Here is a 27,580-nt window from a genome sequence, read left to right as displayed (position 1 = left end):
GTTTAATTAGTTCTAATGAAGGTAACTCCAGGTCCCTCTATTCATTGTTCAGTAAAATTACAAAACCTCCAGACACATTCCCCTCCCAGATGTATTCTGTTGATTTTTGCAATTCTCTTATCTCTTTTTTCACTTGTAAAATCTCAGACATTCACCGTCAACTTAACTCTTTAGGAGCTCCTGACTCTGAAGTAGACTTCCTGGTTCCCCCACTGTCTTCCTGTCAGTTATTTTCAAGCTTTACTCTTCCCTCCATAACTGACGTATCTAATCTCATTAAAAAATCTAAGTCATCCACCTGTCAACTTGACCCTCTCCCTACTGTGTTAGTTAAAGCCTGTCTTCCCTCGTTAGCACCTCTCATAACCAATATTATTCATTCCTCCCTGAACACTGGGAGGCTCTGGAACTCTCTTCCTCCTGCACTAAGAAATATTGACTCCCTCTCCGTATTTAAGACACAGCTCAAAACACATCTGTTTAAACTGGCTTATTTGCTTTAATGCTGATTTTATCTGTTGTCACGCTCTGTTTTGTAATTTTAACTTATTTTATGTATTTTATGACTACTGTTCCTTTTATTAATTGTGTTTTTTGTAAGGTGACCTTGGGTTTCTGAAAGGCGCCCTCAAATAAAATGTATTATTATTATTATTATTACTGAGGCCTGTGGGGCACTATCAGCCACTGAGACAACAGACAAATTTCAGTGTTTTAACATATGAATATTAAATACTTAAGGGCTACTTGTTTAAATAATGGAGGTGAACAATACATCATAATTTTACATGATAATATCACAGATGATAGACTCAATGAATAGATTTTAGGTAGATGCTTGTGCATTCTTAAAGTCTGATATGTTGAACTGAACTGAGTGTGTCAGCTGTTCAAAGCCTCTCCCAGTCAGTGCTGCTGTCCATGCCTGTCTTACTGCACATGGTGTTATTAGCACAAACACTTTAAAGGTGAACATTTAGGACTTACTGCAAATGTTACTATGTCAAAGTTACTGTGACTCAAACAGAGGAAATTTTGATTTTTTTATTTCCACACCCAGCATGTTTTGGGTGTTATATGCTATTAAATACTTTTAAATAAATTAAAAAGTATTTAATAACATATAACACCCAAAATATGCTTCGGTTCACATTTAACTCCAGAAAATCATCAATCAAAACATGGATATTACCTGACCACAGATTCGTGGTGACGTCACTGCTCTTTTAACTGTTTGGTGTCTTTGTTTGTTTGCTGGTTGTAGAAATGGTTTATATGAGCTTTGAGCTGAGAGTCAGAGGTTTCTGTGGACACTGCTCATGTCGGCACTTATATTTCTGACCTTTTCTTATAACCGATTAAACATCATCTCCTCCCTTTTGCCCCCATTTTTGGTGGTGTAGGTACAAATGATCAGGCATGACATTCTCATAATAAATAAGATACTGCAAATAATTATTTCTGCATTTGTGCGATTGAAGTGAATTGAAAATGTGTATGAAATGATACTGTTTTAAAGATTTGGCCTAAATAATTTTGGAGTGAATGAGTCTAAACATGATGACCTAACTAGTGATACCCTGACACACACACACACACACACACACACACACACACACACACACACACACACACACAGTATACTTCAAGAACAGTTTCCCGTCTAAAAATCTGTTTTCTGCATTATTCGCTTGTTCGTTACGCCTAAGACCTCCGTTGTTTACAGCGCTGTCAGCCGCTGATTTTTCCCTTTAAATACTTCCGAAAAGAAAACCTAATTTCTGCCGTTCAATAGGCTACTAAAATAATTTAAACTTTTTAACATTATGCAAAATTGCAAAACGCTTAGGTGTGTCTCTAATAAAACCTCTGTAATTTGCTCTGCTTCCATTCAGCAGCATCAGGTAATGTTCATTTGTTGATTAATGGTTTTCTTTCGGTTTTGATCTACTGCTGAATATTTTTATAAAATCGTTTTTCTGTTTTAGCCTCAGCTATGTTGACACAAAGGCATCTGGTGTGATGCTTACACATTAGATAAAGTCTCGAAAGTGTCAGCTTTCTTTTTATAGTTATAAAAATATGCAAATGTACTGATCTATGATCTGAATTATACTACTGACTGACTGTCTGAGGCTAACAGTTACACCAAAACTCTGTCCTGATAGTTTCCACTTTCTCTTTTGTATCACACATACTGAGACAATATTCGGGTTAAATAACCATGAAAACAATTTATTTATTCAGTTTAGAGGTTTACACATCATTATAATCACAGAGCCCGCTTCACTTGAATTGTCCACTTGATGGCGCAGTAGAGCAAATGAATCATCACAATGCTTCGAACCATGAGTCGACCAATTGAGTGGAAAGCTTCAGTTCATCATGAGGCTTCATCTCACCATCACTACAAAGAAGCCAAAACCCCTGCGTGACGACCCACTGCACCCTGCCTTCCTTTTGGCTCATGTGTGTCTTGTTTGCAGGTAATGGAGAGGCGGAGTTCCCGTTTACAATCAGTGACACTGGCAACACCTGGGCCAGTGTGCCAGGACTCTATATGAAAAGCCTTTAGGGCATAGTTTTAATTGGCTCCGAGACACCAGGTTTGACTTTGGCTGTGTTAGCTTTGGTTTACTTTTGGCACTACTACATGCATCATCTTCCACTCATCCATTCCTTCACACACTACTAATGGTACTGATTACACACGCCACTGTTTGTTTTTGACAGCAGGGTTTCTTTTCTGTTTTATTTGTTTTAAAAGAATAAAGCAGCTTGGAATACATTCCTAACCATGTCTGGGCTTTTCTTTGTCATGACCATATGGCCTGGTTCGTGACACCCTGTTTTTCAGGCAGAGGAGAAAAAGAGGGGCTCGGTGTAAGATAAAGAAGCATTTTTTTTAACTGTGAATCGTGCAAAGCTACTCTAGTAGAGTCCAAGAATAAGAATATCATGTTGAAAATGAACATGAGGATGATCAAAATGCGTTTCCTCCAACAAATACATACTATAGAGAGCGGAGCTGCTTCATCATTTAAAAAACAAAACAAAGAAAACAACGTCTTTGGCTGAGCACAAACACAAGCGCTCAGGAATCAGATTAACCAACAACAGACAACAGCCAAGATTTGTTTCAACAACTCAGAGTAAAGAGTAATTAGCTAACACTGTAACTGTTGGCCAGTAAAAACCCACATTTGTTAACTTTCACATTCAGCAGCTCATTAAGATACTTCAAATAAATCTAATTAAGACATTTAAATGTTGGTTGTATTTTCCTTCCCGACACATGTGAAAGGTTAAGACTTACATCTCCAAATGTAGTGTAACTGATTTGAACCAGAGGACTCAGCCACACTGTTACTATGTACTGCATAAACATGTTGTTTTTGGGTTTTTGGGTTTTTTGCCTGTCCCGTTTGGTTCTTTTGCCATCAGAATTATTGTCTAAAGGCGAGGAAAGATGCCCAACGGATATACTTTATCAAATTGACCATCCCAGCCTTGCCGTAATGGTCAATTTGATTCACCTTTTATTGTTTATTTTATTTATTTATTTATTTTCACTTGCTAGATACGGGACAGACTTGAATGAGGAAAAGAAAAGGGAGAAAGGAAGAGGGGGAAAAAACAGCGGAGAAGAGGGACGGGGATAAAGGGCAAAAAAACAAAAACCAACTAAATAAGCAGACAAAAAAAAATACATATATCAATCACCTGGATCACCTGTTGAGAAAGAGAAAAGAAAACAAGCAGAAGAAAACGAGAGCAATACAATAAACAACATCACGATGATATATGGGAATATAACAGTAAATACTAAATATTAAACATTATTGTGCAGCACGTAATATCGACAGCGCACAGTGTGCTTTGAGGTAGGAGCCAAAAAGGGTGTAGTTTGTGTGTGTGTGAGCACCCGTGTGTACACCTGTGAGCATGGACGCGCTTGTTTTTAAAAGGTTCCTTCATGTAATGATCTGCTAGAGGGTGTGGGGGGGCCACAGCTCCGTCCACCAGGGCATGAAGCAGGTATGGAGGAGATCAAGACTCCAGACATCCAGAGGCCCCCAGAACACAAGAGACCAAGGAAGACCAACAGAGGGGCACCCGCGCCACTGTCCCAGAAAGAGCTGAGGAGAGTCCCAGATGAGGAGTCACTCAGCAGCCGCGGAGCAGAAGCCAGGGGGGGTTGCAGTGACGTGCCCGTGAGCTCCGCCGGCAGCCAGCTCGGCCAGAGTGACCGAGCCCCAGGCCGAGAGGCCGAGGACACCCCACCCCCGAAGTGGCCCGAACAAGCCCCAGGCTCCAAGTCCCAACAAGCAGCCACCAAGGAGTGAGCTGGTGTGTACCTGGGCGCCCAACCCCGGACACAAAGAACCACCAACGCACCGATGTCTGAGGGCGTCTGCCACTGGCAGGGGGAGTGGTGGGGGGAGATAGGCCTCCATACCTTGGAGGGCCTGAGATGTCCCCAGAGAGGTGGCATCTGATACCCAACCTGACATATAGACACAGACATACAGGCACACACAGATACAAACATCCATTCCCACCCTCATGCTCTCATATGCAATTACTCAACACTCAACCAACGTGGAGACAGACATAGAGAGACACTGTACACACAATCACACTCCCCAAGCGTACTCTAAGAACCGGGTCTAGGTGCCCCCGCCCCTGGAGGGGGAAACTGCACCCAGACCCAGGTGGTGTTACCCTTTTCCCTGCGGTGGGGAGAAGCAGACCGCCCCAACTCCGCAGCAGCTGGGAGGCCCCACATTCCAGACCCCAGTTGGACGGCCAACTCCTCCTCCTGGCCCCCCGCTCCAGCAGGTCGTAGAGAACGGGGGTGTGAGAAGACTCCAAACTTCCCTCCGCCCGCTCATATGTAGTGTTGATGCATGTGTGTTCTAAGGTGCATTTAAAACCCAGGAGGGCATGGAGCTACCTGCCAGAGAGCAGCAGGTAAGCGCATAGCCCCTCCTGATAGCCTTCAGTGTCTACGTGTATTTAAAATTGAGAGGTGGGCAACGACGCCAGGGGTGAGGTTGTACACCCTGATGGTCTTTTGAAGTCCATGTAGCGTGCCCACCCCCAAGGTCCTATATGTATGTGTTATGAGAGTGTGAGTAATGTGAATGTCTAAGTTGTGAGATAAAATTGAGGCACAGGCAGCCAGAAGGGGACAGAGGGGGGGATGCCTCCCCTGCACCCTGGTGACACACCCTTACCCCAAGGCCCTGCATGTGTGGATGATTGTGGTGGAGCGGGAAGAGGGAGGCAGCTGGAGAGGGGGAGGGAAGGAAGGGAGGGGCAAGTGACCCCTCCCTGGGGCCAGCTCCCCCGCTGCATAAGCATGTTTACCGATGAAGGTAAATCAGACGCTGTCCTGACTGTGTGACTAAATTCTGTGCTGAAAGCATCAAATCATTTTAATGATTAACTTGCTATGAGAGGTTTTTACTCCAAGTCTGACTTTTTCTGGGTTCATAAACCTTTTTCAGGGTCAAATTCAAGCACTTTGTAAGCACGTTCAATGTCCAAGTTCAAACTTTTCCAGCACATTACCAAAAAAAGGATGCATATTTCACTTCATCACCTCAGTAAGACCATGTCAAAGGCCAAATTAATAAGTCTTCTCATCAGATATTGATGCTTCTTTCTTATGTGACACAAAAAATAGGAGGAGACAGATCTTGGCTTGTGTTGTTTTTAAGTTCATTCAAAACTAACTGTAAGACGCTTAACTACATTGCAGTCTGTGTTGTTGAAGTCCTAAATTATCACCTCTAAAGTGTTTGTGCTAATAACATCATGTACAGTAAGACAGGCACAGAGAACAGCACTGACTGGGAGAGGCTTTGAACAGATGACATACTCAGTTCAATTCAACACTTTAGACTTTAAGAATATAATCCTCCCACTGTTATCATCTTCAATGCCCTGTACCAACACAGAGCAGAGCAGCTATCTGAATGCTACAGAGGTCGATTATCTTGTTATTAATAATTTTACCTCCTCACTACGTACGACTCTGGATACTGTAGCTCCTGTGAAAACTAAGGCCTCAAATCAGAAGTACCTGACTCCGTGGTATAATTCTCAAACACGTAGCCCAAAGCAGATGACTCGTAATCTGGAGAGGAAATGGCGTGTCACAAATTTAGAGGATCATCATTTAGCCTGGAGAAATAGTTTGCTGCTTTATAAGAAAGCCCTCCGCAAAGCCAGAACATCTTACTATTCATCACTGATTGAAGAAAATAAGAACAACCCCAGGTTTCTCTTCAGCACTGTAGCCAGGCTGACAAACAGTCAGAGCTCTTTTGAGCCAACCATCCCTTTAACGTTAACTAGTAATGAACTTCTTCACAAATAAAATTTTTATCATTAGAGAAAAAATTACCAATAATCATCCCACAGATGTAATATTATCTAGAGCTACTCTTAGTACCATTGATGTTAAGTTAGACTCTTTTTCTCCAATTGATCTTTCTGAGTTAACTTCTATAATTACTTCCTCCAAACCATCAACGTGTCTTTTAGACCCCATTTCTACAAAACTGCTCAAAGAAGTCCTGCCATTAATTAATTCTTCGATCTTAAATATGATCAACCTATCTCTAATAATCGGCTATGTACCACAGGCCTTCAAGCTGGCTGTAGTTAAACCTTTACTCAAAAAGCATCTCTAGACCCAGCAGTCTTAGCTAATTATAGGCCAATCTTCAACCTTCCTTTATATCAAACATCCTTGAAAGAGTAGTTGTCAAACAGCTAACAGATCATCTGCAGAGGAATGGCTTATTTGAGGAGTTTCAGTCAGGTTTCAGAGCTCATCACAGCACAGAAACAGCTTTAGTGAAGGTTACAAATGATCTTCTTATGGCCTCTGACAGTGGACTCATCTCTGTGCTTGTCCTGCTCGACCTCAGTGCAGCGTTCGATACTGTCGACCATAATATCCTATTAGAGCGATTAGAACATGCTGTAGGTATTACAGGTACTGCGCTGCAGTGGCTTGTATCATATCTATCTAATAGACTCCAGTTTGTGCATGTAAATGGAGAGTCCTCTTCACACACTGAGGTTAATTATGGAGTTCCACAGGGTTCAGTGCTAGGACCAATTCTGTTTACATTATACATGCTTCCCTTAGGCAGCACCATTAGAAGACATAGCATACATTTTCACTGCTATGCAGATGACACCCAGCTCTATCTGTCCATGAAGTTGATTTGTTCACATTTTCACATCTTAATTTTTAAGTGAAATGTGTATTTTGAGTTTATACACTATGTATTAGGGCTGGGCGATGTGGCCTAAAATCCATATCGCAGTATAATTTGAAGCACGTGCGTAACGATATATATCGCGATATATTCTTTTCTTCTGTATAACGTATTTTCTACACTATAAGGCACACTTAAAATCCTTTAATTTTCTCAAAAATCAAGAGTGTGCTTTATGTATGAATTCTGGTTGTGCTTACTGACCTCGAACCGATTTTGGTGTGCAGAAATCTGTTAGAAAATGTTTTGATGGATTGTCAGAGCATTACGGCTGCTGTGGTGAGGAGCTTCACGGAGTAATCTGGGTCCAAAACTCTGTTCCCTTCAGGTCCCAAAGTCAAACGAACACTGAGAGTTAAAAACGGTCTGATTCTTTCATCTTTAATAAAATCATCAGCGTTGCTGCTTTACCAGGTGTAACAATTAAGTTTAACATCCAGGCATCCATGAAAACAGAAGTTGTTCAATTTAACGGAGTTACAAGTTAACAGGAAGTTAGCTCGCTAGTTTCCACCTAAACATTTCATACCATGTTCTGACTGAGAGATTTTTGAAACTAATTCAAACGTACAGCTCTGCTACCACTACCAACATAAATGAAGACAGAAAACTAAACAGCAGTGGCGTTTGAGGGGTTACTGAAGTTGGACTACCTGGTATATAATGTATATAATGTCGTATATAATGTTGTGCTACGTGATTGTGCATAACAAAGAGCTCACAATTGTGCAGTCAAAATGTAAACTAAAAGACGCTGAGCGTAACAACATAGACAGATGTCACAGCTGCTCTGTTCCTAACTTCTGGGAATTCTCTGGAGTGGTTGGATGAAAAATCAGTTTCCTGTTGTTCAAGTTTTTATTGAATGTATTTTGTTAAATAAAGCAAAAAAAAAAGTTAAATAAAGAATTGGTTTAACAACAAAGATGTTGAGCCATGATGTCATTTCCTGTATTTCAGAGTAAAGACTGAAGTGACAAATGGAAACATGTTTACAGTCATGGAATAAACACTGATGGGTCGTCTGCAGGAAGAACTATTGCTGACCTGACAGACTCGACCTTGTTTACAAAGAAAGAAAGGAACTGATTACATGTGTCAGCAGAGGCTTTCAGGGTTGTTTAGAGTAGAGCTGATAGTCTTAAAGAACACGGGGATTATGACAATTTAACACAATGATCTGAGAAACATATCTGTTTCTCTCACTTTCACTGTATTCTGATCAAATTTCCAACATTCTTTTAACATTTCAAAAGAAACCTGCAATTTGTCTTTCTTCCACTTCCACTCTGCTCTCCTACACTGACGCCTGACCAATGTTCCCTCTAAGCTGCAGGCGTGAGCAATTGCGCACTGCAGTCACGGTCTCTGCGCACAGCACAGCAACCTGAATTGAAATTAAAATTAAAACTTTAACAATCCTGTTTTGCAGTGTTAGTCAGTGACTGGCTGCTCCTGTATGGGATCAGAACGATGCCACCTTATCCCATAGTCCAGCCAGTAATGCGATTCACATTCGTATATACGCAGCTAATCAACGTGGTTGACAGGCTATGACAGCGTCCTTATGTGCCGGTGTTTTAGCGAGCAAAGCGGCTGATGAGGAGTGAAGCCACGTTAATGACAACGTGTACAACCATTGGAGATGTGAGCAGGACAGACGGAACAACTGACGGAAAATGTGTGGACTTTCTACCAGTTTTTAAATTGTGTTGATTGGCCACGTAAAACCAGAGTTATGATAAAATATTTGTAATGTTTGGTTTTCTTCCTGAATACTATCGTTGTTTATATTTACTGCGGGAAAAAACGGTAAAAACGGCGTTTTATAAGGAAAACGCTCGAAAGCCTGTGAGCAAAAAAAACAAAAACCCCAAAAACCCCACCCTTTCCTATTGGTTGAAAGATGTACCATGTCAACCAATCAAAAAATTCAATTCAAGTCAATTTTATTTGTATAGCGCCAAATCACAACAAAAGTCGCCTCAAGGCGCTTCATAGGTGAAAATGATATTGCAACAGTTGTTTAGGGAGGGGGAAGTTTTAGGAGTGACGGCGTGTTTGAGATGTGAGAGATGTTGGGTTTAGATTTTATTATTGTCATTTGTATTAGGAAACATTTAACCATATATGCTTAGAGGTGTATAATCAATTGTGTAGTGATAGGTTGTGTGATCTTTAACAGGCTACAGAGGCTTGGTGTGTATTCCACACTAGAATGCACACCTACATCCTGGGAGCATGGGAAGAGGTCGCATCTTGTCTTAATTGTTTTATGGTAGGATTAACGTAGCTACGTCTGTTCTAGTCTAAGTGCTTTTCTGTTTAGATGAACTGCTGGACTTCCTCACCGGGGGGGGGGTCTACCCTCTTCCTGACCAAGGATGTTTGCCTTCATGTTATATGACCCTTTGATCAGCAGTAACACACACACACACACACACACACACACACACACACACACACACACACACACACACACACACACACACACACACACACACACACACACACACACAGTATTCTTTGTTTACATGTATACCTATGTAAGATGCTATATGTTAATGACCCTATGCATATTCATGTAACCACAATAAAAGGAGTGCGATGGGGAGCCTGGCTGAGAGTCTGACAGAGGTCAAGTGGTGGAACGACACTTGGCTCCAGCCAGGTCTCCCTCATGCATGAGTAAACCAGAGAACTTTGGTGCCTTGAGTCTTGCTTTTTGCTGCGTGGCAGATTGTCCTTAACGTTCCAGCGAATAGGTTTATGCTACAAACCTATCATTAATTGGTCCTTCGAGAGCCGGAGCCCTGGAGTCGACATTCACCGAGGGGAAAAGAGACACGCCGACAGACTGACGTCAGCCAGGACTTATAGAGGTCCTGCAGCAAAGTCCCGAGGCGTAAGAATTCGTCATCGGGCCGGTGGATTAGCCGTCTGTTTTTTCTCCTCGATGGATGGCGATTGACGGGATTCGGACTGATGCTACACGCAATGAGCAACACCAAGTAAGTTGGAGAGTGATTTTATAACCGCGGAAATGGGTGTGTGTCCCGAGCGTCCCTTCATTGGGTTTTGAAATCGCCCTGGGTGTGTGTCCCGAGCGTCCCTTCATTGGGTTTTGTCGCGCGACTGGGTGAGCGTCCCACAACTGGGTCAGGGTCCCGAGCGGTCCGGTGCAAGTCCGGAGTAGGCCTATTTTGTGTTGTTGTTGTTGTTGTTGTTGTTGTGTGAGTGTGTTTGTGTGAGTGGGTGCGGAGCAGACCGCGTGGTCTGTGACGTCAGCAGCTGTTGTTGTTATTATGGGTTCCCAAGCAACCAAGAGTGTGTCAGAGGGCGATGAGACGTTTATGGTGAAATTTGCTCCCGGTAGCACAAAGTATTTAGGACGTTGGCGCAAGAAATATGATTTTGAAGGTAAATTGGTTGTAGGACAATGTCAAATGTTAGTAGACCAGTTGACAGTGAAAGTTGCTTGTGCTACAGGGAAATTGAAACAGGAGCGAGAGTTACAACTGGCGTCCGCTAAATTGTGGTTAGAGCAGGCGCAGAAAAGACAGGAGGCAGTGAATGCGAAGAGAGCAGCTTTGCAGGCATTAGCTGTGAAACCTGAAGATGAGACGGTGCGGTCTACTTCAGTGGTGCTGACGTTAAAGGACCAACAGCGTAGAGCAGCATTAGAGAGAGAGAGAGAGGTCAGAAAGGAGGAAGAAAAGCGGGAGCAGGAGAAGAGAGAGAGAGAGGAGGAGGACAGAGTACGGCTGGAGTTTGGGGATGCCGCAGCAGAATATTTAAGTCCTTATAACACTAGATCCAAATCTAAAAGCCATGAGGCGAGTGCATCTGCTATGCCTGCCTCCCCTTTCCATGATACCTTTCCCATGGTGGAGGTCGCGAATCCCCATTTTGGTGTTGAGGATGACCGAAGCCGTGTTATTTGTGTTTACAGGCCATGGACTGAATCTGAATGTGCAGAGGCATGTAAAGATTTAGGAAACCCGTTGACTAATGTTGATGAATTTATCGCCCGACACAAGCAACTCTGCTCCTCGTACCGTTTAAACGGTCAGGAAACAGAAGCCACCTTTAAGAAGTGTCTCACATATAACTGGGCTCGGGTGCGAGGCACCTACACAGGGAGGGATGGTAATACCGTCCTACCCTATGGCCATGCAAATTTAAGAGGCCAAGTTGACGGGGTTTATGAGCGTCTTAGAAAAACTTTTAAAGCTTCTGTAGATTACAACAAAATTGCCCAATGCATTCAGAAAGAAGGAGAGGATGTTCATGAGTTCAGGGCAAGATTAGAGGAAGTATTCAAAGAACATAGCGGCCTTGAAGAGAGTGCAGAGAAGGCCAGCCCATATCAGCAGCAGTTAAAACATGCTCTGATGAATGGCTTCCATCCATGCATTGCTGCTCTTATCAGAAAACAAAATGTCAATCAGAACACTGATGGGTCCGTTGAATGCATGAACTGGGCCCGCCATGCACAGGAAGTCATTAAAAATAAAAATAAAAAGTCACAAAGCTCTGAGGCCGCTGCTTTTTTAGCAGGTGAAATTTTGTTTCAGGGACAGGCTGGAAGAGAGCAAAATAGAGGCAGAAGTAGGAGAGGTAGGGGCCCATGGCGACCCCAGGATAACCGTAGAAGAGATGAGAGGTGTTATCAATGCGGGGAGAGGGGCCACTTTGCCAGAGAATGCCCCGAGAACAAACCTGAGGAGTATAGACAGCCGTATTCACAAAATCCATCATATAATAAATGACTAGCACCCGTTGACACTGCTAACACACATACATGTACAAATGATCCCTTACTTTGCCAGAATTTACAACAGCCTGTGTTTCAAACTCTAGACTTGACTGAAGTATTGTTAAATTTGTCAGGGAAAGAAGTAAAACCAGTTCGCACGTTAACTGTGCAAGGCAAAACTGTTCAATTTCTGTGTGATTCAGGGGCAGATAAAACTGTTTTAAAAGATCATGTGTCAGGAGTTGATCCTTCAAATGGCACAATTTATGTGAAGTCTGCAAATGGTCAGTTAAATCAGCATAGAATCTCTAGACCAGTGTGGATTAGAGATCCTACCACAGGAGAGGCAGCTCAGGGTTCAGTTGTAATGTGCCCAACTTGTCCGGTGAACCTCTTGGGAAGAGATATGATGATGAAACTTGGAATTGCAATAATTCCAACATCCATTGGGATGATAGCTGCAGGAAAAGGTGAAACTGCTGAGACAATGGTTCATCAGGACAGTGGGGATGTGCATTATTACTGGACACTTGACCTGTCGGCCTCCAGACCTGATCAAATAAACTGTAAACTGTTAGCTGCAGCTGAGGAAATGTTGACAACTAGCCATGACATACAGCCACCAGAAGATTTGCATGTCACACTGAGATTTAAGACCATGCCTGGGCCTGATGAGGCCTACACAGATAAAGTGCTGAAATTAGGGCCACAGAGAATCACCATAAAAGCAATATATACTGATGGTGAAAACATGGCTGGATGCAGTGTGATCCTTTCTGAAGCTGCACAACAACTTTTTACAGGGCAAACACCACATATTTCACTGACAAAGAGTGGCACAGCTGAGTGGACAGACTTAGCATCTTTGGTGAGACAGGGGGAGAGTGTTGGAATGTGGCAGCAAGCTGGAGGGGGTTGGGAGACAGACGTGCAGCACAACATCTTTCGTAAAAAGCTGGGATGGGTGACACATACTACACCACAAACACATTTACAGGGGAGTGAGAATGACACAGCAGAATGATATGTTGTAGATGTCAAAGATCACCCGGAGCTTAAACAGGTCCCAGAGAAGCTCTGGTCTACTGGGAGGACTGATGTGGGGTTAATAACAACAGTGAGTCCAGTAGTAATAAAGCCCAAAACGTCTTTTAGGCCAAGAGTGAAACAATATCCCTTGAAGCCTGATGCAGTGGAAGGCATTAAACCAGTAATAGAGGATATGATTAAAGCAGGGATACTGGTTGAAGCTCCACAAGCAGTATGTAACACACCCATCTTCCCAGTTAGAAAGGCTGATTCACAGTCGTGGCGCATGATTCAAGATTTAAGAGCCGTAAATCAGGCAGTGGAGAGTATAGCTCCATGCGTCCCCGACCCCCACACCTTGTTAAATCAGCTTAAACCAGACATGACACACTTCACAGTGGTAGATTTAAGTAATGCTTTCTTTTCCATACCAGTGCATGAGAATTCACAAGGCTGGTTTGGTTTCACATATCAAGGCAAAAAATACACATACACCAGATTGCCGCAAGGTTTTTGTGATAGTCCTACAATTTTCACACAGAATATTACAAATTGTCTGTCTGATTTTGTGATTCCATCACATTCACAGATGTTGGTATATGTCGATGACATTTTAATTGCATCCAATTCAGAAAAGAACTGCAAAGACTTATCATTGGCATTGCTGACTCACTTAGCTGAGACAGGTAACAAGGCCTCACTTTCCAAACTACAGTGGGTTAAGACAGAAGTGAAATTTTTAGGACATCTGCTTAGTGCAGCAGGGAAAAGCATACATCCAGAGAGGAAAACAGCTATCTTGGCAGCACCTAGGCCAGTGACAAAGAAACACATGATGCAATTCCTAGGGTTGCTAAATTTCTGTCGATCGTGGATGCCCCATTACTCTGAAATTGCGCAGCCATTATTAGATATGATGTACAGTAAACCTTTGGCTATGTCAGAAAGTTTAAGTTGGACCCCTGAGGGGGAGCAAGCTCTGTGCATGCTGAAACAGATGCTGACAGGAGCATCGGTTCTAGGACTTCCAGATTATAACAAGCCTTTTGTTCAAACTGTTGACTGTAAAAGGCATTTTATGACATCCATGTTAGCACAAAAATGTGGAGGTGGAATGAAGCCAGTAGCTTATTATTCTAAGAGGCTGGATCCAGTGGCTTGTGCCTTACCTCACTGTGTCCGATCTGTGTGTGCAGCCGCTGAAGCCGTAAAGTGTTCTGGTGAAATTGTTTTGTTTCACCCTTTGACCCTGCTAGTTCCACATGAGGTTGATGGTTTATTGCTGCAGACTAAAATGACATTTTTGTCACCTGCCAGACACTTGTCTTTAATGTCACTGTTGCTCTCCCAGCCACACATAACTATTAAGCGGTGTACAACTTTGAATCCCTCTACATTGTTGCCTACAGAGGAGGAGGGTACACCACATGTGTGTAGTGAGCATGTGGAAACACAGTGTAAACCTAGAAGTGACTTAACGGACATACCACTCACTGAGGGCAAGGTTTGGTTTGTTGATGGTTCCAGTTTTAAAACAGCAGAGGGAAAGACTAAAACAGGCTTTGCTGTTGTGGATGATGTGCAGGTCATCCGTGCTGGGCAGTTATCACATTCCATGTCTGCCCAAGCAGCTGAGATAGTGGCTCTGACAGAAGCCTGCAAAGCAGCTGAAGGGCAGGCAGTGACTATATATACAGACAGTCAGTATGCATATGCTACACTTCATTTCTTTGCCGCTCAGTGGTCAAGACGAGGCATGGCAACATCGACAGGGAAACCTGTGGAGCATGCAACACTTTTACAGGACCTGTTGAAAGCAGTCTTACTGCCTAGTAAAGTTGCGGTTTGTAAATGTGCAGCACACACACGTGGCACTGACCCCATTGTACTAGGCAACGCCTTTGCAGATAAAATTGCAAAGGAAGCGGCCCTTGGAACACATGGGGTTCATATTCTGGCGTCTCAGGAGCAAACTACGCCCATCACACATGATGTGTTAGCAGACATGCAGTCACACTCACCTCCAGCTGAGAAGCAGCTGTGGCTCACTAAAGGAGCAAGCCTGCGAGGTGATGTCTACTATCTTTGTGATAAACCTATATTGCCTAAAAACTTATATAGGACTGCTGCAATTTTGAGCCATGGGCTCTGCCATGTCTCAACAGCCGGGATGATAGCAGCAGTCGAACGGCAGTTTCTCACACTGGGATTCAATGCTTATTCAAAACATTTTTGTAAAGCATGTTTAATATGTTGTAAACATAATGCTCAGGGAAACCTCAGACCAAAAAGAGGAAGGTTTCCCAGACCCAGCTACCCATTTGAAGTAATCCATATGGATTTCATTGAGTTGTCTAACTGTAACACCTACAGGTACTGCCTGGTAATTGTGTGCCCGTTATCAAAGTGGGTAGAAGTTGTCCCCACTAAGAAAGCAGATGCTATTTCAGTGGCTAAAGTGATATGCAAAACTGTGATCCCCCAGACTATTTACAGTGACAATGGTCCTCATTTTGTGAATGAAGTAATTGAGAAAATGTCACAACATCTGGGGATAACGCTGAAAAACCACTGCTCATACCACCCACAAAGTGCAGGGCTGGTTGAAAGGACTAATGGCATAGTAAAGCTGAGACTCAGGAAAACAATGGAGGAAACCGGCAGAACATGGGTAGACTGCATTGAGCTAGTGAAAATGTATATGAGAATCACGCCAACTGATAATGGCCTAACGCCTTTTGAAATAATATATGGCAGGCCATTTAGAGTTCCAGTGTTCTGTAATGATAATGATAAAGCAGAAGAAGAAAACACACTAGCAGACTGGATGATTAAAATGCTGAAAAGCAAAGAAGTCATGAGTGCAAGTAATCTGCCAGATGATTCTGTTTCTGTACAGGAAGAACGTCTGAAGCCAGGGGACTGGGTGCTGATAAAGGTCATAAAGAGGAAGTGCTGGTCGAAGCCACGGTGGGACGGACCATATCAGGCTCTGCTGACAACACCAACTGCTGTGAAGATTGCAGAACGACCCACCTGGATACACCAAAGCCACTGCAAAAAGGTGACACACATCCAGGCCAGCTCGGAGTAAGTGGCAGGAAGACCGGGTACAAAGGGGGGGGAAAGCCTCTAGGGCCCCTCGTCTCAATCCGGTGAAGAAACCAACTGAGCCACAGGTACTCATCAGAATGGCTGGTAAAGTGTTGTCTACCCTGCTGGGTGTAATGGCTTTGATGTCATCATGGTCAGCCGTGGAGACCCTGTATGTCCAAGGAAACCACACCCAATACCCTCATGGCTATTCTACAAACTTTTGGTGGCAGTTTATGAATACAACTGCTCACTTGAACAACAGGACGGACTGCTATGTGTGTGCCCATATGCCGTTATCCGCATATACATCTGGACTGTGGCCGTACAGCATACCAGAGGACAGGAGTTGGTGTCTGTTGGGCTTAGCAACTCATCCTGGCAACAGAGTCCTCTGGTCCAAGGCCAACTATAGTGCACCTCTGAACATCACCTGGAGTAAGTCGCCACTTCTACACGTGAATTGTTCTGGGCAAACTGACTTATTGGCCTGGCCTCAAGTGTCAGACCCACTGCCAGACATAATATTGCTGAACAAGCTGAACACAGCTCAATTGCCGTTTTGTGTGATGAACAATGGATCACTGTCAGTGGGGGAGCTGCCGCTTCGCTTATGTGGATACATATACACCTACTGCCCTCCAGAGAATGAGAGCAGGTGCATGAAATGCTTGACCAGTGCGAAGTGCGCTGAGAACTTGACAGCAAGGAGGACTGAATGCAAGTTCAACCTGGCTTACAGAATACCAGTAAAGGCAAAGAGTCAGAAGTGGACAGGATGTTCAAGGACGGTGCCGAGCATTAAAGGAACAAGAGTTTTGGCTGATTGGTATTTCCTGTGTGGACATAAAGCCTATCTATCACTCCCTGAGGGATGGGGAGGATTGTGTGCCTTGGTGAAGTTATCGGATCATGTCTTCTTCATGGACAGAGTTGAACATCACCCTAGCAACCGACGGAAGCGTGAGGTGAATTTAGCCTCACCTAACTCTTTTGGAGTGACAGTAGACACTGGAGTGCCGCGAGAATTCCGCATTTGGAGTGGAGGAGCTAAATTCTTCCAAAGTTTGATCCCAAACATCGGAGTTGCAGAGGTGCGGGATCATGTGGAGATCAACCGATATGCCTTACTGCGACACATTAATCTCACTAAGACGCTGGGAACAGCCTTAGCGGAGGAGCAACAGGCCATCAGAACGATGGTACTGCAGAACAGGCTGACCCTAGACTTAATAACAGTGTCGCAAGGAGGAGTGTGTAAGCTGATTGGAGAGACGTGTTGTACGTTTATTCCGGATGGATATACGACTGGAGGAGACATTTATGAGGCACTGCAGAACTTAACTGCTCTGCAGAAATATGTGGCGAACCACACATCAGGAGGAGACGCGTCACAAGGCTGGATAGCCTGGTTGACATCTGGACCATGGTGGAATATGTTCTTAAAGTTTTTGACTCCCATTCTTACATTATTGGCGTTGCTTTGTTTGTTTACAGGTTGCATCTTGCCATGTGTAAGATCGATGGTGAATAAAATGATTGCTAACATCTTTACCAATTTCATACTGTTGCAGCAGAGTGACATGGATGCTAAGGCTAATATGTGTGTATGAAATGACGCCTGCACTGAAAATGTTGACAAGTGGTGTAGAGCTGAAGATATATATACGCTGTATAGCCTTAAAAAATGACAATACAGGGTGGTGATGTTGGGTTTAGATTTTATTATTGTCATTTGTATTAGGAAACATTTAACCATATATGCTTAGAGGTGTATAATCAATTGTGTAGTGATAGGTTGTGTGATCTTTAACAGGCTACAGAGGCTTGGTGTGTATTCCACACTAGAATGCACACCTACATCCTGGGAGCATGGGAAGAGGTCGCATCTTGTCTTAATTGTTTTATGGTAGGAATAACGTAGCTACGTCTGTTCTAGTCTAAGTGCTTTTCTGTTTAGATGAACTGCTGGACTTCCTCACCGGGGGGGGGGTCTACCCTCTTCCTGACCAAGGATGTTTGCCTTCATGTTATATGACCCTTTGATCAGCAGTAACACACACACACACACACACACACACACACACACACACACACACACACACACACACACACACACACACACACACAGTATTCTTTGTTTACATGTATACCTATGTAAGATGCTATATGTTAATGACCCTATGCATATTCATGTAACCACAATAAAAGGAGTGCGATGGGGAGCCTGGCTGAGAGTCTGACAGAGGTCAAGTGGTGGAACGACACTTGGCTCCAGCCAGGTCTCCCTCATGCATGAGTAAACCAGAGAACTTTGGTGCCTTGAGTCTTGCTTTTTGCTGCGTGGCAGATTGTCCTTAACGTTCCAGCGAATAGGTTTATGCTACAAACCTACCGCCACCTGAGCTTCGCTGGAGAGCAGCAGGAGCAGCCTCAGCACCTCACTCCTCCTCGGCCTGCAAGCACACCTCTGCTGTGACCTGGAAAATGCCTAAGGAAGCTTTTCCCTTTTCACTTTGGGTGTAAATGGTCCTGGGTTCAAATCCCTGATGAGCCTGTTTGGTATTTGGGGCTTTGCTGTTGAACTGTTCATGCAAGTCCTGGGCAACTGCAATTTGCTATTTTCAGATGTCATAAAAACTCCCTCAAAAGCCTTCAGCTGATCCAAAATGCTGGAGCGAGAGTACTGGCAGGGCCTAGAAAGAGAGAGCATAACGTTCAAGACTCGAGATTTTTTATTTGTCACATGCATAGTCATTAAATTACAAAAAAAACAGTGAACTGCTCCTTTGACTGTACAAAAAAAGACATTATATACAATAAGTAAATAAATTGTAAAAGTCTGGAAATTTTAAATCAAAAATCTGAAAATGTACTTTGTGCAAATGGAGTGTTAACGTGTCTTGTGCCATATTAGCACAGCAACGTATTGACAGAGCAGTGCAAGTAAACAAGTGACCAGAGTAATATAAACAGAGTAATTCAACTGAGTGACCAGAGAAGTGTGAACAGATTGATATAAGGTCCTGTTTCAGTCACTTATTGATGCTATGAGGGGAGTGGGGGCGTGTTCTGATTTAGGACTCGTATGGCCTGAGGAGAGAAGCTCCTCCTTGAGTCTCTGTTTTGGCCCCGATGGTGTGGAAACTTCTGCCTGATTGCAGAAGTCGAAGCATTTTGTTACTGGGATGGGACCAGTCCTTTAATATCTGAGATGCTCTGGACCAACATCTCCTGGTGTAAATGTCCTGTAGGGAAGTTTTATTTGTGGATCATACTGTATTTGCATTTGTAACGCGTTCTGACGCACGGATCACTCTGCTTTTCAATCCTGGACACAGTTAGTGTCCTGGACACACCAGGAAGTGATGTTCTGTGTGAGGATGCTCTCCACAGCGCCTGAATAGAAAGTTCTGAGGACCACTGGAAAAACCTGCTAATTTCCTGAGTTGTCGGAGACAGTACAGGCGCTTGCCTAGCCTTTTTGGACTGGACGTGAATGTGAGCAGACCATTTCAGGAATGAGGAGATGTGAACACCGAGAAAGACAATGAAGCAGAAACTGCTAAAAGTGGGCTTCAAACCCACACCTCCAGGGGAGAGTGAGCACTAAACACAGCACCTTAGACCACTCAGCCATCCTGAAACAGACCGAACTGAACTGATTTTCTGATAAATCCAGAATCCAGTTTAAACTCCTTCCCTTCACATAAAAAGTCTTGAATGAACCTTTGGTCCAACTGTTCTTCACACCTGACTGGTAACAAGATGGCGCTGGTGTGCGTGGTTGCTCGTCTGTCACTCTGAAGTTTGTTTCTATTATTTCTGACCTGTGTCATTCGCCAAACAAAGTCTCTGCTGAGGTATAATCGCCAGACATGATGATCATCTTTTATTGAAAAGGTCGGCACCACCAGGCCTCTTATCACAGCTCCTGACTCTGACCCCTCTGTCTCTGTCCCTTGCACTGCTGATTTTAATAATAATAATGGATTGGATTTATATAGCGCTTTTCAAGGCACCCAAAGCACTTTACAATGCCACTATTCATTCACTCTCGCATTCACACACTGGTGGAGGCAAGCTACGGTTGTAGCCACAGCTGCCCTGGGGGGTGTCATATTAACCCCGCAGGTTCCCCCCAGGATCCTTTCCCTCCACGATTTTTAAAAGAAATCTTTCCTAGTATAGGGCAGTCTGTCCTTGACATTATTAACAGCAGTCTGTCCTCTGGTGTGGTTCCTGCAATTTTCAAACATGCAGTAGGGCAGCCACTGCTTAAGAAACCTGGCCTTGATCACACAGTTTTAGCTAATTATAGACCGATTTCCAAGCTGCATTTTCTTTCCAAGTGTTAGAGAAAAATGTTTTGTGTCAACTGAAATATTTTATAGATGTAATGGCATCCTTGAGGTTTTTCAATCAGGATTTAAAACCCTTTATAGCACAGAATCTGCATTCTTAAAGGTCTTTATTCTGGTACCCACGCTGTTCTGGTCTTGCTTGACCTGACTGCTGCTTTTGACACAGTAGACGACAACATCCTATTATCTTGGTTAAAGGATGTAGTGGTTATTGGTGGCCCTGAACTTAATTGGTTTAGTCTTATTTGGCAAACAGAACTTTCTCTGTCAGCTTCTCGGTTCCAAATCATCTTCTGCTTCTCTGTCATGTGGCGTCCCACAGGGGTCAAGTTTAGGGCTCTTTTTACTGTATATATTGCCTTTGGGTTTCACCCTTAAAAGGCATGGGATCTCTTTTCATTGTTCCACTGATGACTGTTAAATGTATTTGCCACTAAAGCAGAAGGATGGCATCTCCATAAAACCTCTCTTGACATGTCTAAATAACATTAAAGCTTGGTTGGCTTTAACCCTTTAAGACCTACCATAGAACCAAGTCCGCCAGAGCTTATATTATATTTTTACATGCTGTGGAGCCATTTTTGGGAGCATTTCAAGTTGCTTTACATCAATACAACCATTATAGCCCAGATTTTAATAATATGTATGCATTAAGTGCATAGTAATTACATAAATTGCAAAAAAGTGCAATAATCTACAAAAAAAATTTAAAATCGTTTTTGTTTTTTTAACATATATTTCTAGTTAGAGAAATTTAAGAGGCTTATCCCTCAAAACTGTAAATACAAAAAAGTTGCACAAACTAGTTTCCCACCACAGGAAATTTATTTTGAGTGTCTTCATAGTTTTATTTTTGTAATACACCAATTTTTATATACTGCAGGAAAAACGAAAATAAATATCATAATGCAAATTTGCAAAAAAGCAGCATGTGCATCAAAATAAACTATTTCCAGCAGTGCAATATGAGTCCTAAGCATCCCACAAACGACACAGAAAGTCATAAAGTCAAAGATAACTTTTAAAAACACAATTATAGGCTCATGAGGCCCTGATGGTAAAAAAAACAAAACACTACATTTCTGCGAAAACGACGTCACTTCCGGTTTCGGGCAGGTATGGCGGACATGTGAAAGTTCGCGCTGACGTCTATTCCAACATAGGAAGTGTTATGAACAGCTGATCAGATCGGCAAAGCGTGTTTCTGGAATATTATGTTTGTGTTGCTGCAAGTAGTTTTTATGCAGTTTTTGCAAAGCTATATGTGGAAGGAAACCGTGACCTAGGACAAGCTGATGGCATAAGATGTAAGTACAACTCCTCCGGTTTCATATGCAAAAAAAATTTTTGCGCTAGCTTACGTGGTTGCAGTGCTACCGGGATTTAAAAATAGTTACGCAAAACAGAGCGTGCCCGCTCCGATCGGCTTTAAAGGGTTAAACTTCTTAAATTCTAATGATAAGAAAACAGAGATGTTGGCGTTTTGAACTAGTGGTCCTTGTGAGTCCTCCTCTGTTGGTTTGGGTCCCCTGGAAGTTTATCTTAAACCTTTTATTACTGACCTTGGTTTTAAGTTGGACAGTGATTTTAAATTGGACAGCCAAGTTAGAGCAGTGGTGAAGTCCAGTTTTTATCATTTAAGGTGACTGACAAGAGTGAAATCTTTTCTTTCTCTGCAGCACTTTGAAGGGTTTTACTTTTATTTCCTCAGTTAGTTATTATTACTCTCTTGCTCTCTAAACTAAACTGAAATACATAAACTCACAATAGAATGTAAGTGAAACTAAACTAAATTAAAAACAAACGAAGAAAATGAAAATGCAAAACTAGAGTAACTCTGCAGTTACCCCCACCCACTGTCGTAGAAGCTGACTAGTGTGAGTGGGCATCAAGGGGCAATGGAGGCTGACTGTAGGTGAGCAGCCTGAAGTTTAGAGTGTCGTGGAGAGTTGGCAAAACAAAAACACCGTCCCACTTTTAACCCCTGACTTTGACAGACGTCGTCTCTTTTGATGCAACAACCTCTGGTGATTAATGTAAGAAACAAGATTACCTTTCATGTGTTTCTGTTTAAGCTCAAATTGGTTTGATGGTTGGAGGTTTTCTCAGTGTTCATCAGTCACTCTTGACCTGGTGTTATCATATGGTTTATCTGTTTTTAATTTGGAAATTGGGGATTCAGTGTTCTCTCATCACAAACCTGTTTCTCTTGCGCATGAGTTTAAAGCTCGCGCTCCACCCCACCGCTGCTCTCTTCTGCTCCACTTTTATAAAGAAAATCTTTACCGACCCTGAGATTACTTATTGGGCCCACCCCAGATGAGATGCTTTTGCAGTTCCAGGAAACCTGTACTCAGACCCTGAACAGTTCGGTTCAGCGGTCTCCAACCTTTACCTGTACCAAACGACTCACGGACCGGTACCGGTCCGAGGCCCGGGGGTTGGGGACCGCTGATCTAAATCATTGTCAGCCTGGCAGGCAAATAGCGTGGACACCAAAGTTTGTGAACGTGATAACCTGAGAACAAAGACATGTAGGATTTTAAATCGGTACCATAGGTGTGTCTACTGGGAGGCTGAGGCTTAGCGCTGCTGGCTGCCAGTACTAAGTATTATTATACAACTGTGCCAACCCTTATTTAGTGGATCTTATCTTCTTTCCTTGTGTTTCAGTTCGTTTTTACTCAAACTGGGTGTAGAAGGAATCCTCGCAAAGGTTTCTTTTTCTTCTGTGTTATGTTTTATGTATTTCTCAGCTCTTTGCTTCCTTTTTTCTACTTTAAACTTGTTTGTATGCTGTTGTGTAAATGTTCACACTTATCATAAAGTTTAAAAAAGTAGTAGGCGTGGTGATGAGCAGGAACAGGAGTAAAACTCCAGTAAGTGTACCAGTACTGTACCAGTGTGTAGCATTAAAGTCAAACTACAGTGGTTGTAGTATCAGTAGAGTAGTGTTAGTACTAGAGGTGGGAGGAGTAGAAGCAGGTGGAGGCACTGGCTTTAGGTTAGTACTGCCTTTCTCTGGTTCTCCTTTACAACTCATCTCCTTCTCATTTGCTGACACTGTGCAGAGACATCCTCCTTCAGAGCACACCGACTGATGACCCGTCAGCACTGAGCAGCCTGTACATCCTGACAGGACACGAAAGCAGCTACTGAGAGAGGACACGGGGCTCATTCGACGGTGTTACCAAAGAAAAGCACAGCCTGTCTGTAACTGTGGGGTGGAAACGATGCTCTGTTTCACTGAGGCTGTGCCAGGAAACGGTTCAATGCTGGGAATGACAAATGTTAGGAAGGTATCCTGCTGACTGTCCAGCCTTCACCTGTACACAAGACACCTGTCAAGGTCCTCGCTGGGGTTATAGTTGATAAAGCTTTCTAGCTTTTCTTGTCTATTCAGCTTACCTGCTTAAATCAGACCTTTCTGTTAAAGCTAATGCAGACTCCACTGATCCGCCCGCTCAGTGTGGACGGGAGAATAACCTGAACATGGCCTCTGGGACATCATCGTACTGATGTTATGAAGCGCTCAGTCAGGTTTTCTTCTTGATCAGACTGAGGGGCAGACTGAGTGTGTTTTGGTGCCTCAACATTCAGTCATATTCTGTAAAGCCATTTTCTGTCTGCATGCTGCACATAACCTCTTTGGACCAGAGTGCTGTGACACCTACACCTTACACCTGCAGGAGCTGCTCGGCCATAGAAAGCTGCTCTGTGAAGTGCACGGCTTTTTTGCCAGTGTTGATCTTATGGGTTTAATGTAATAACTAATTTTTCACATCATCGTCTGAGTCGTAATCCCAACGAGGAAACCTGGAATGTAAAACTTGATGGACGCTCCAGCTGAAGAGTGAAGTGTCAGACTTTTAATGGATCTTTCAAGCATTAGCGTACTTACAATGGCAGAAACAGTGCCACGTCTAAAGCATAGGAGCCATCTTCATCTCATTCTTCCCATTTCATGCAAGTTTTTTCTCATCCTCAGATGGACAGAATTTGGTTTGCTGACTTCATTCAGTCACACCATACTAGAGCATAAAAAGTGGAAATAAACTGGTCAGTAAGAAAGTGTGATGCTTGAAAGTATAGCGTAAGGACAGCAGCAGCACTGCATTTACAGCTGATATGATGACTTCAGCATCTTTAAAGAACTGTGAAGGAATTATCATGCTAACACAACCTTAAGCACGTGATGTGACCGTATACACTGCTTACACTTTCAGTATCCTTACTTAAAGAGAACATCTCAGAAAAAAGTACAGTTAGCAAGAAGCTTTGAGAACAAGGCAGTGTTATTGTATGCTAACCACCGTGGTGGTGTAGCTTGTCCTGATAAAAAGTGAATGTGGTCACATTATACTTGTTAACTAAAATGAAAAAATAAAATAATTCCACTACATGGGTAAAGATATTTATGATATTTATGGAAAGGATACTATAAAAGTAACACTGGCCTTTCCATGAGAGAAACTTGAAGTACAGTATGCATGTTGAGATTAATGTTTGTTTAATATGTTTTTGCTACTATGTGAAGATGTGATGTTATTAACAACACAGAATAGACAGAAATAAAGATTTTCATATCTCTTGGAGTTTTATGAAGAGTTTGTTGGGTTGTTCTTCTTTGAATGTGTGGATCGATGCTTCTGCGATTTATATCTTAATCCTTCAATTTGTAAAAAACATTTTGAATTCCGTTTGAGAAGATAAATGAAGGTTCTTGCGTTCAAGTGGAGGCTCTAGCAGACTGAGAAAGTAACTGCATAACTGTGTTATTCCTGCACCCATAGCAGCAAGTAAGTGAAGGCAGTGATGAGCGCTGATGAGTTCTCAGATCACTCAGTCAGTCTCTGAACGTCACCTTTATTGTGATCGCGCACTTTAAGCTTTCATGCCTGTATTTTTGCACAATTGTGATAATACTGTATTGAAAGAAATCTGTGCACAGACGAACATGGGGCGGCTTTGCTCAGGTAGTAGAGGAAGGTGCTTCAATCCCCGTCTGCATGCCAAATATCCCTGGGCAAGATACCAACGCAGAGTTGCTCTCCGAATGTGTGTGAACATTACACAGAAAGTGCTTACAGAGAAAAGTGCTTGCGTACACCTGAATGAGGCAAGTTCTTTAAAGTGCTTTGAGTACTATATAAGAACCAGTCCATTTACATCGCCAAAGCACTCAATACTCTCTTTACGAAGTTCTCTGTAGTTTGTTTCTCCAGCACCATATTTGACCGCGGTCAAGTGAGCCCTCACTTACGACGACACAGTCAAGCCAGCCGCACCTAAAATGTTGTTGCACTATTCTTATGCATATTACGGTACGGGTGCCGACTGGCTTAGAAACGCAGTCTTTTGTGTCCTGACACTATTGTACTTCACAATCCACTCCCAGTTTTGGTTCATCTCCACTTTTCACCCAGTGATCCACAGCCCAAATTACTGTACGGTTTTCCGGAAAATCAACAGTAAACTTTACCCAATTTACAGTACTGTACTATATATTTTCTCATCTTTGAGCTCAGATTACAGGAAAACTGTAAGAGGTGACACTGATATTTCACTGCATTCTGACTCTGGGTGACCCCCACTCTTCACCCTGTGATCCACACCAAAAATTACTGTACTGTTTCTGAGATTGCTGTGTTAACCCTCTCAAGGCAGGCGTTGCAGATTTGCAACAGTTAAAAGCTAACAACCTGATTACCCCACATACATATTTCATGAGTTTTTTTTACTCAGAAGTACCACTGCAGGTATTCTTTTGTGCATTAGCAACAAAAACTTAATTTGAGCCTGAGAGGGTTAAGCATGAGTATGACAAAGGCTAAGAAAATATACTGCCTAAAATAATATCAAATTTAAACAACAAATTACAAAATTGCCACACCTGCTGTTATTGCCAGGTGTTCGATAGAGCATTATTTAGTCATAAAAAATACATATCATTGAAATATCATCAGTAAAAGAAATACTCTCACTATGTAAGACATGTTAGCAAATTCAGTTAATAAATAATGTATCAAATCTATACAGATGTTTGAAGGTATATTGCAAAGCATGTTTGTTTCTTATGGCTTACAAATGTGTTTGCCTTTAACATAATTTACATTTCATTTATACAGTTTCACAGACGAAACAATAAAATAGGTTTCCTGAACTGTTCTTCGTGGCCCAAATTTTGAATCCTTTTGAGGGGGATGCATTATCCATGAAGGTGGGCAATTTGTTCATTGATCTCTGACCCTCGCTGACTCTGACGCCTCCTAATTCTGCTTCCAGCCTCGCTGATTAATTTGTTGTCACTGATGCTGTCACCAGTTGTACACAACATCTCTGTTTGTCCACCAGTCTAATCTGTAATTCAGGTGAACCCAGAATTACCTGCATCTTTGTAATGTTTCAGAAAATATACACTATATGTTGATGGGCTTTGTCCCACTTTTCTTTCCTTTATAAGTAAGAATCTCTGTGGTTTTAATGACAATTCATATACAGATTGTGGAGGACATTTTATTCAACACTCAAAAAAGTTCCTCACCAGCAGACTGTAGTACAATTTCAGCCCACAGTTAATAAACCCATCCAATGCAGCGTTATCAGAGAAATTATGCAAGTGTTATGTTTGTATGTACTGGTAATCTATTTATCATTTATCATGATTCCTGCTCTGATGATTACTTTCTTCTCCTTCTGTAATTTTAACAGATAAAGGATGTTGAACATTAAGCTCCAAACAGGATGAATGAGGAAGACCACAGAGGAGAACCGTGGATGTAGTGAAAGAATACATGCAGATGGTTTTTTTCCTGGTGGAGGAGCAACTTCTGATACCATCTTAAAGAAAAAAACACATAAAATTGAAGAGTAAAAATAATGACAACAATATGTCTAAATTTTTTATTAATTTTTTAGAGCAAATGCAGTCTTGTCATGGTCAGAGTTGCCCACTCATATTTAACTAATTCAAATACAATTACTGCATTTAAATGCTTATGTTCTAATAAAAGGCATTGTTTAATACTTCTGCC

The 27,580-nt window shown here is 42.5% G+C and overlaps 1 protein-coding gene across 1 annotated transcript; it reads left to right on the top strand.

Moving 5' to 3' along the window:
- Positions 1–10,176: 10,176 nt before the first annotated feature.
- LOC146676492 (uncharacterized) lies at positions 10,177–18,494 on the top strand. Its single transcript, XM_085402155.1, has 2 exons — positions 10,177–10,312; positions 15,989–18,494. Exon 2 carries the CDS (start codon positions 16,281–16,283, stop codon positions 17,793–17,795), a length of 1,515 nt encoding a protein of 504 aa, XP_085258281.1. The 5' UTR covers positions 10,177–10,312; positions 15,989–16,280; the 3' UTR covers positions 17,796–18,494.
- Positions 18,495–27,580: the final 9,086 nt, after the last annotated feature.

Source organism: Rhamphochromis longiceps, linkage group LG3 (genome assembly GCF_057381845.1).
Source record: "Rhamphochromis longiceps isolate RC_006_pf linkage group LG3, R_longiceps_female_GT1.1, whole genome shotgun sequence".
Classification (NCBI taxonomy): domain Eukaryota; kingdom Metazoa; phylum Chordata; class Actinopteri; order Cichliformes; family Cichlidae; genus Rhamphochromis; species Rhamphochromis longiceps.
This window is presented reverse-complemented; position numbering and strand designations above follow the sequence as displayed.

Bases quoted from the DNA above. Each gene is read 5' to 3' on its own strand.
- LOC146676492 (XM_085402155.1), top strand. From the start codon at position 16,281: ATGGCTGGTAAAGTGTTGTCTACCCTGCTGGGTGTAATGGCTTTGATG.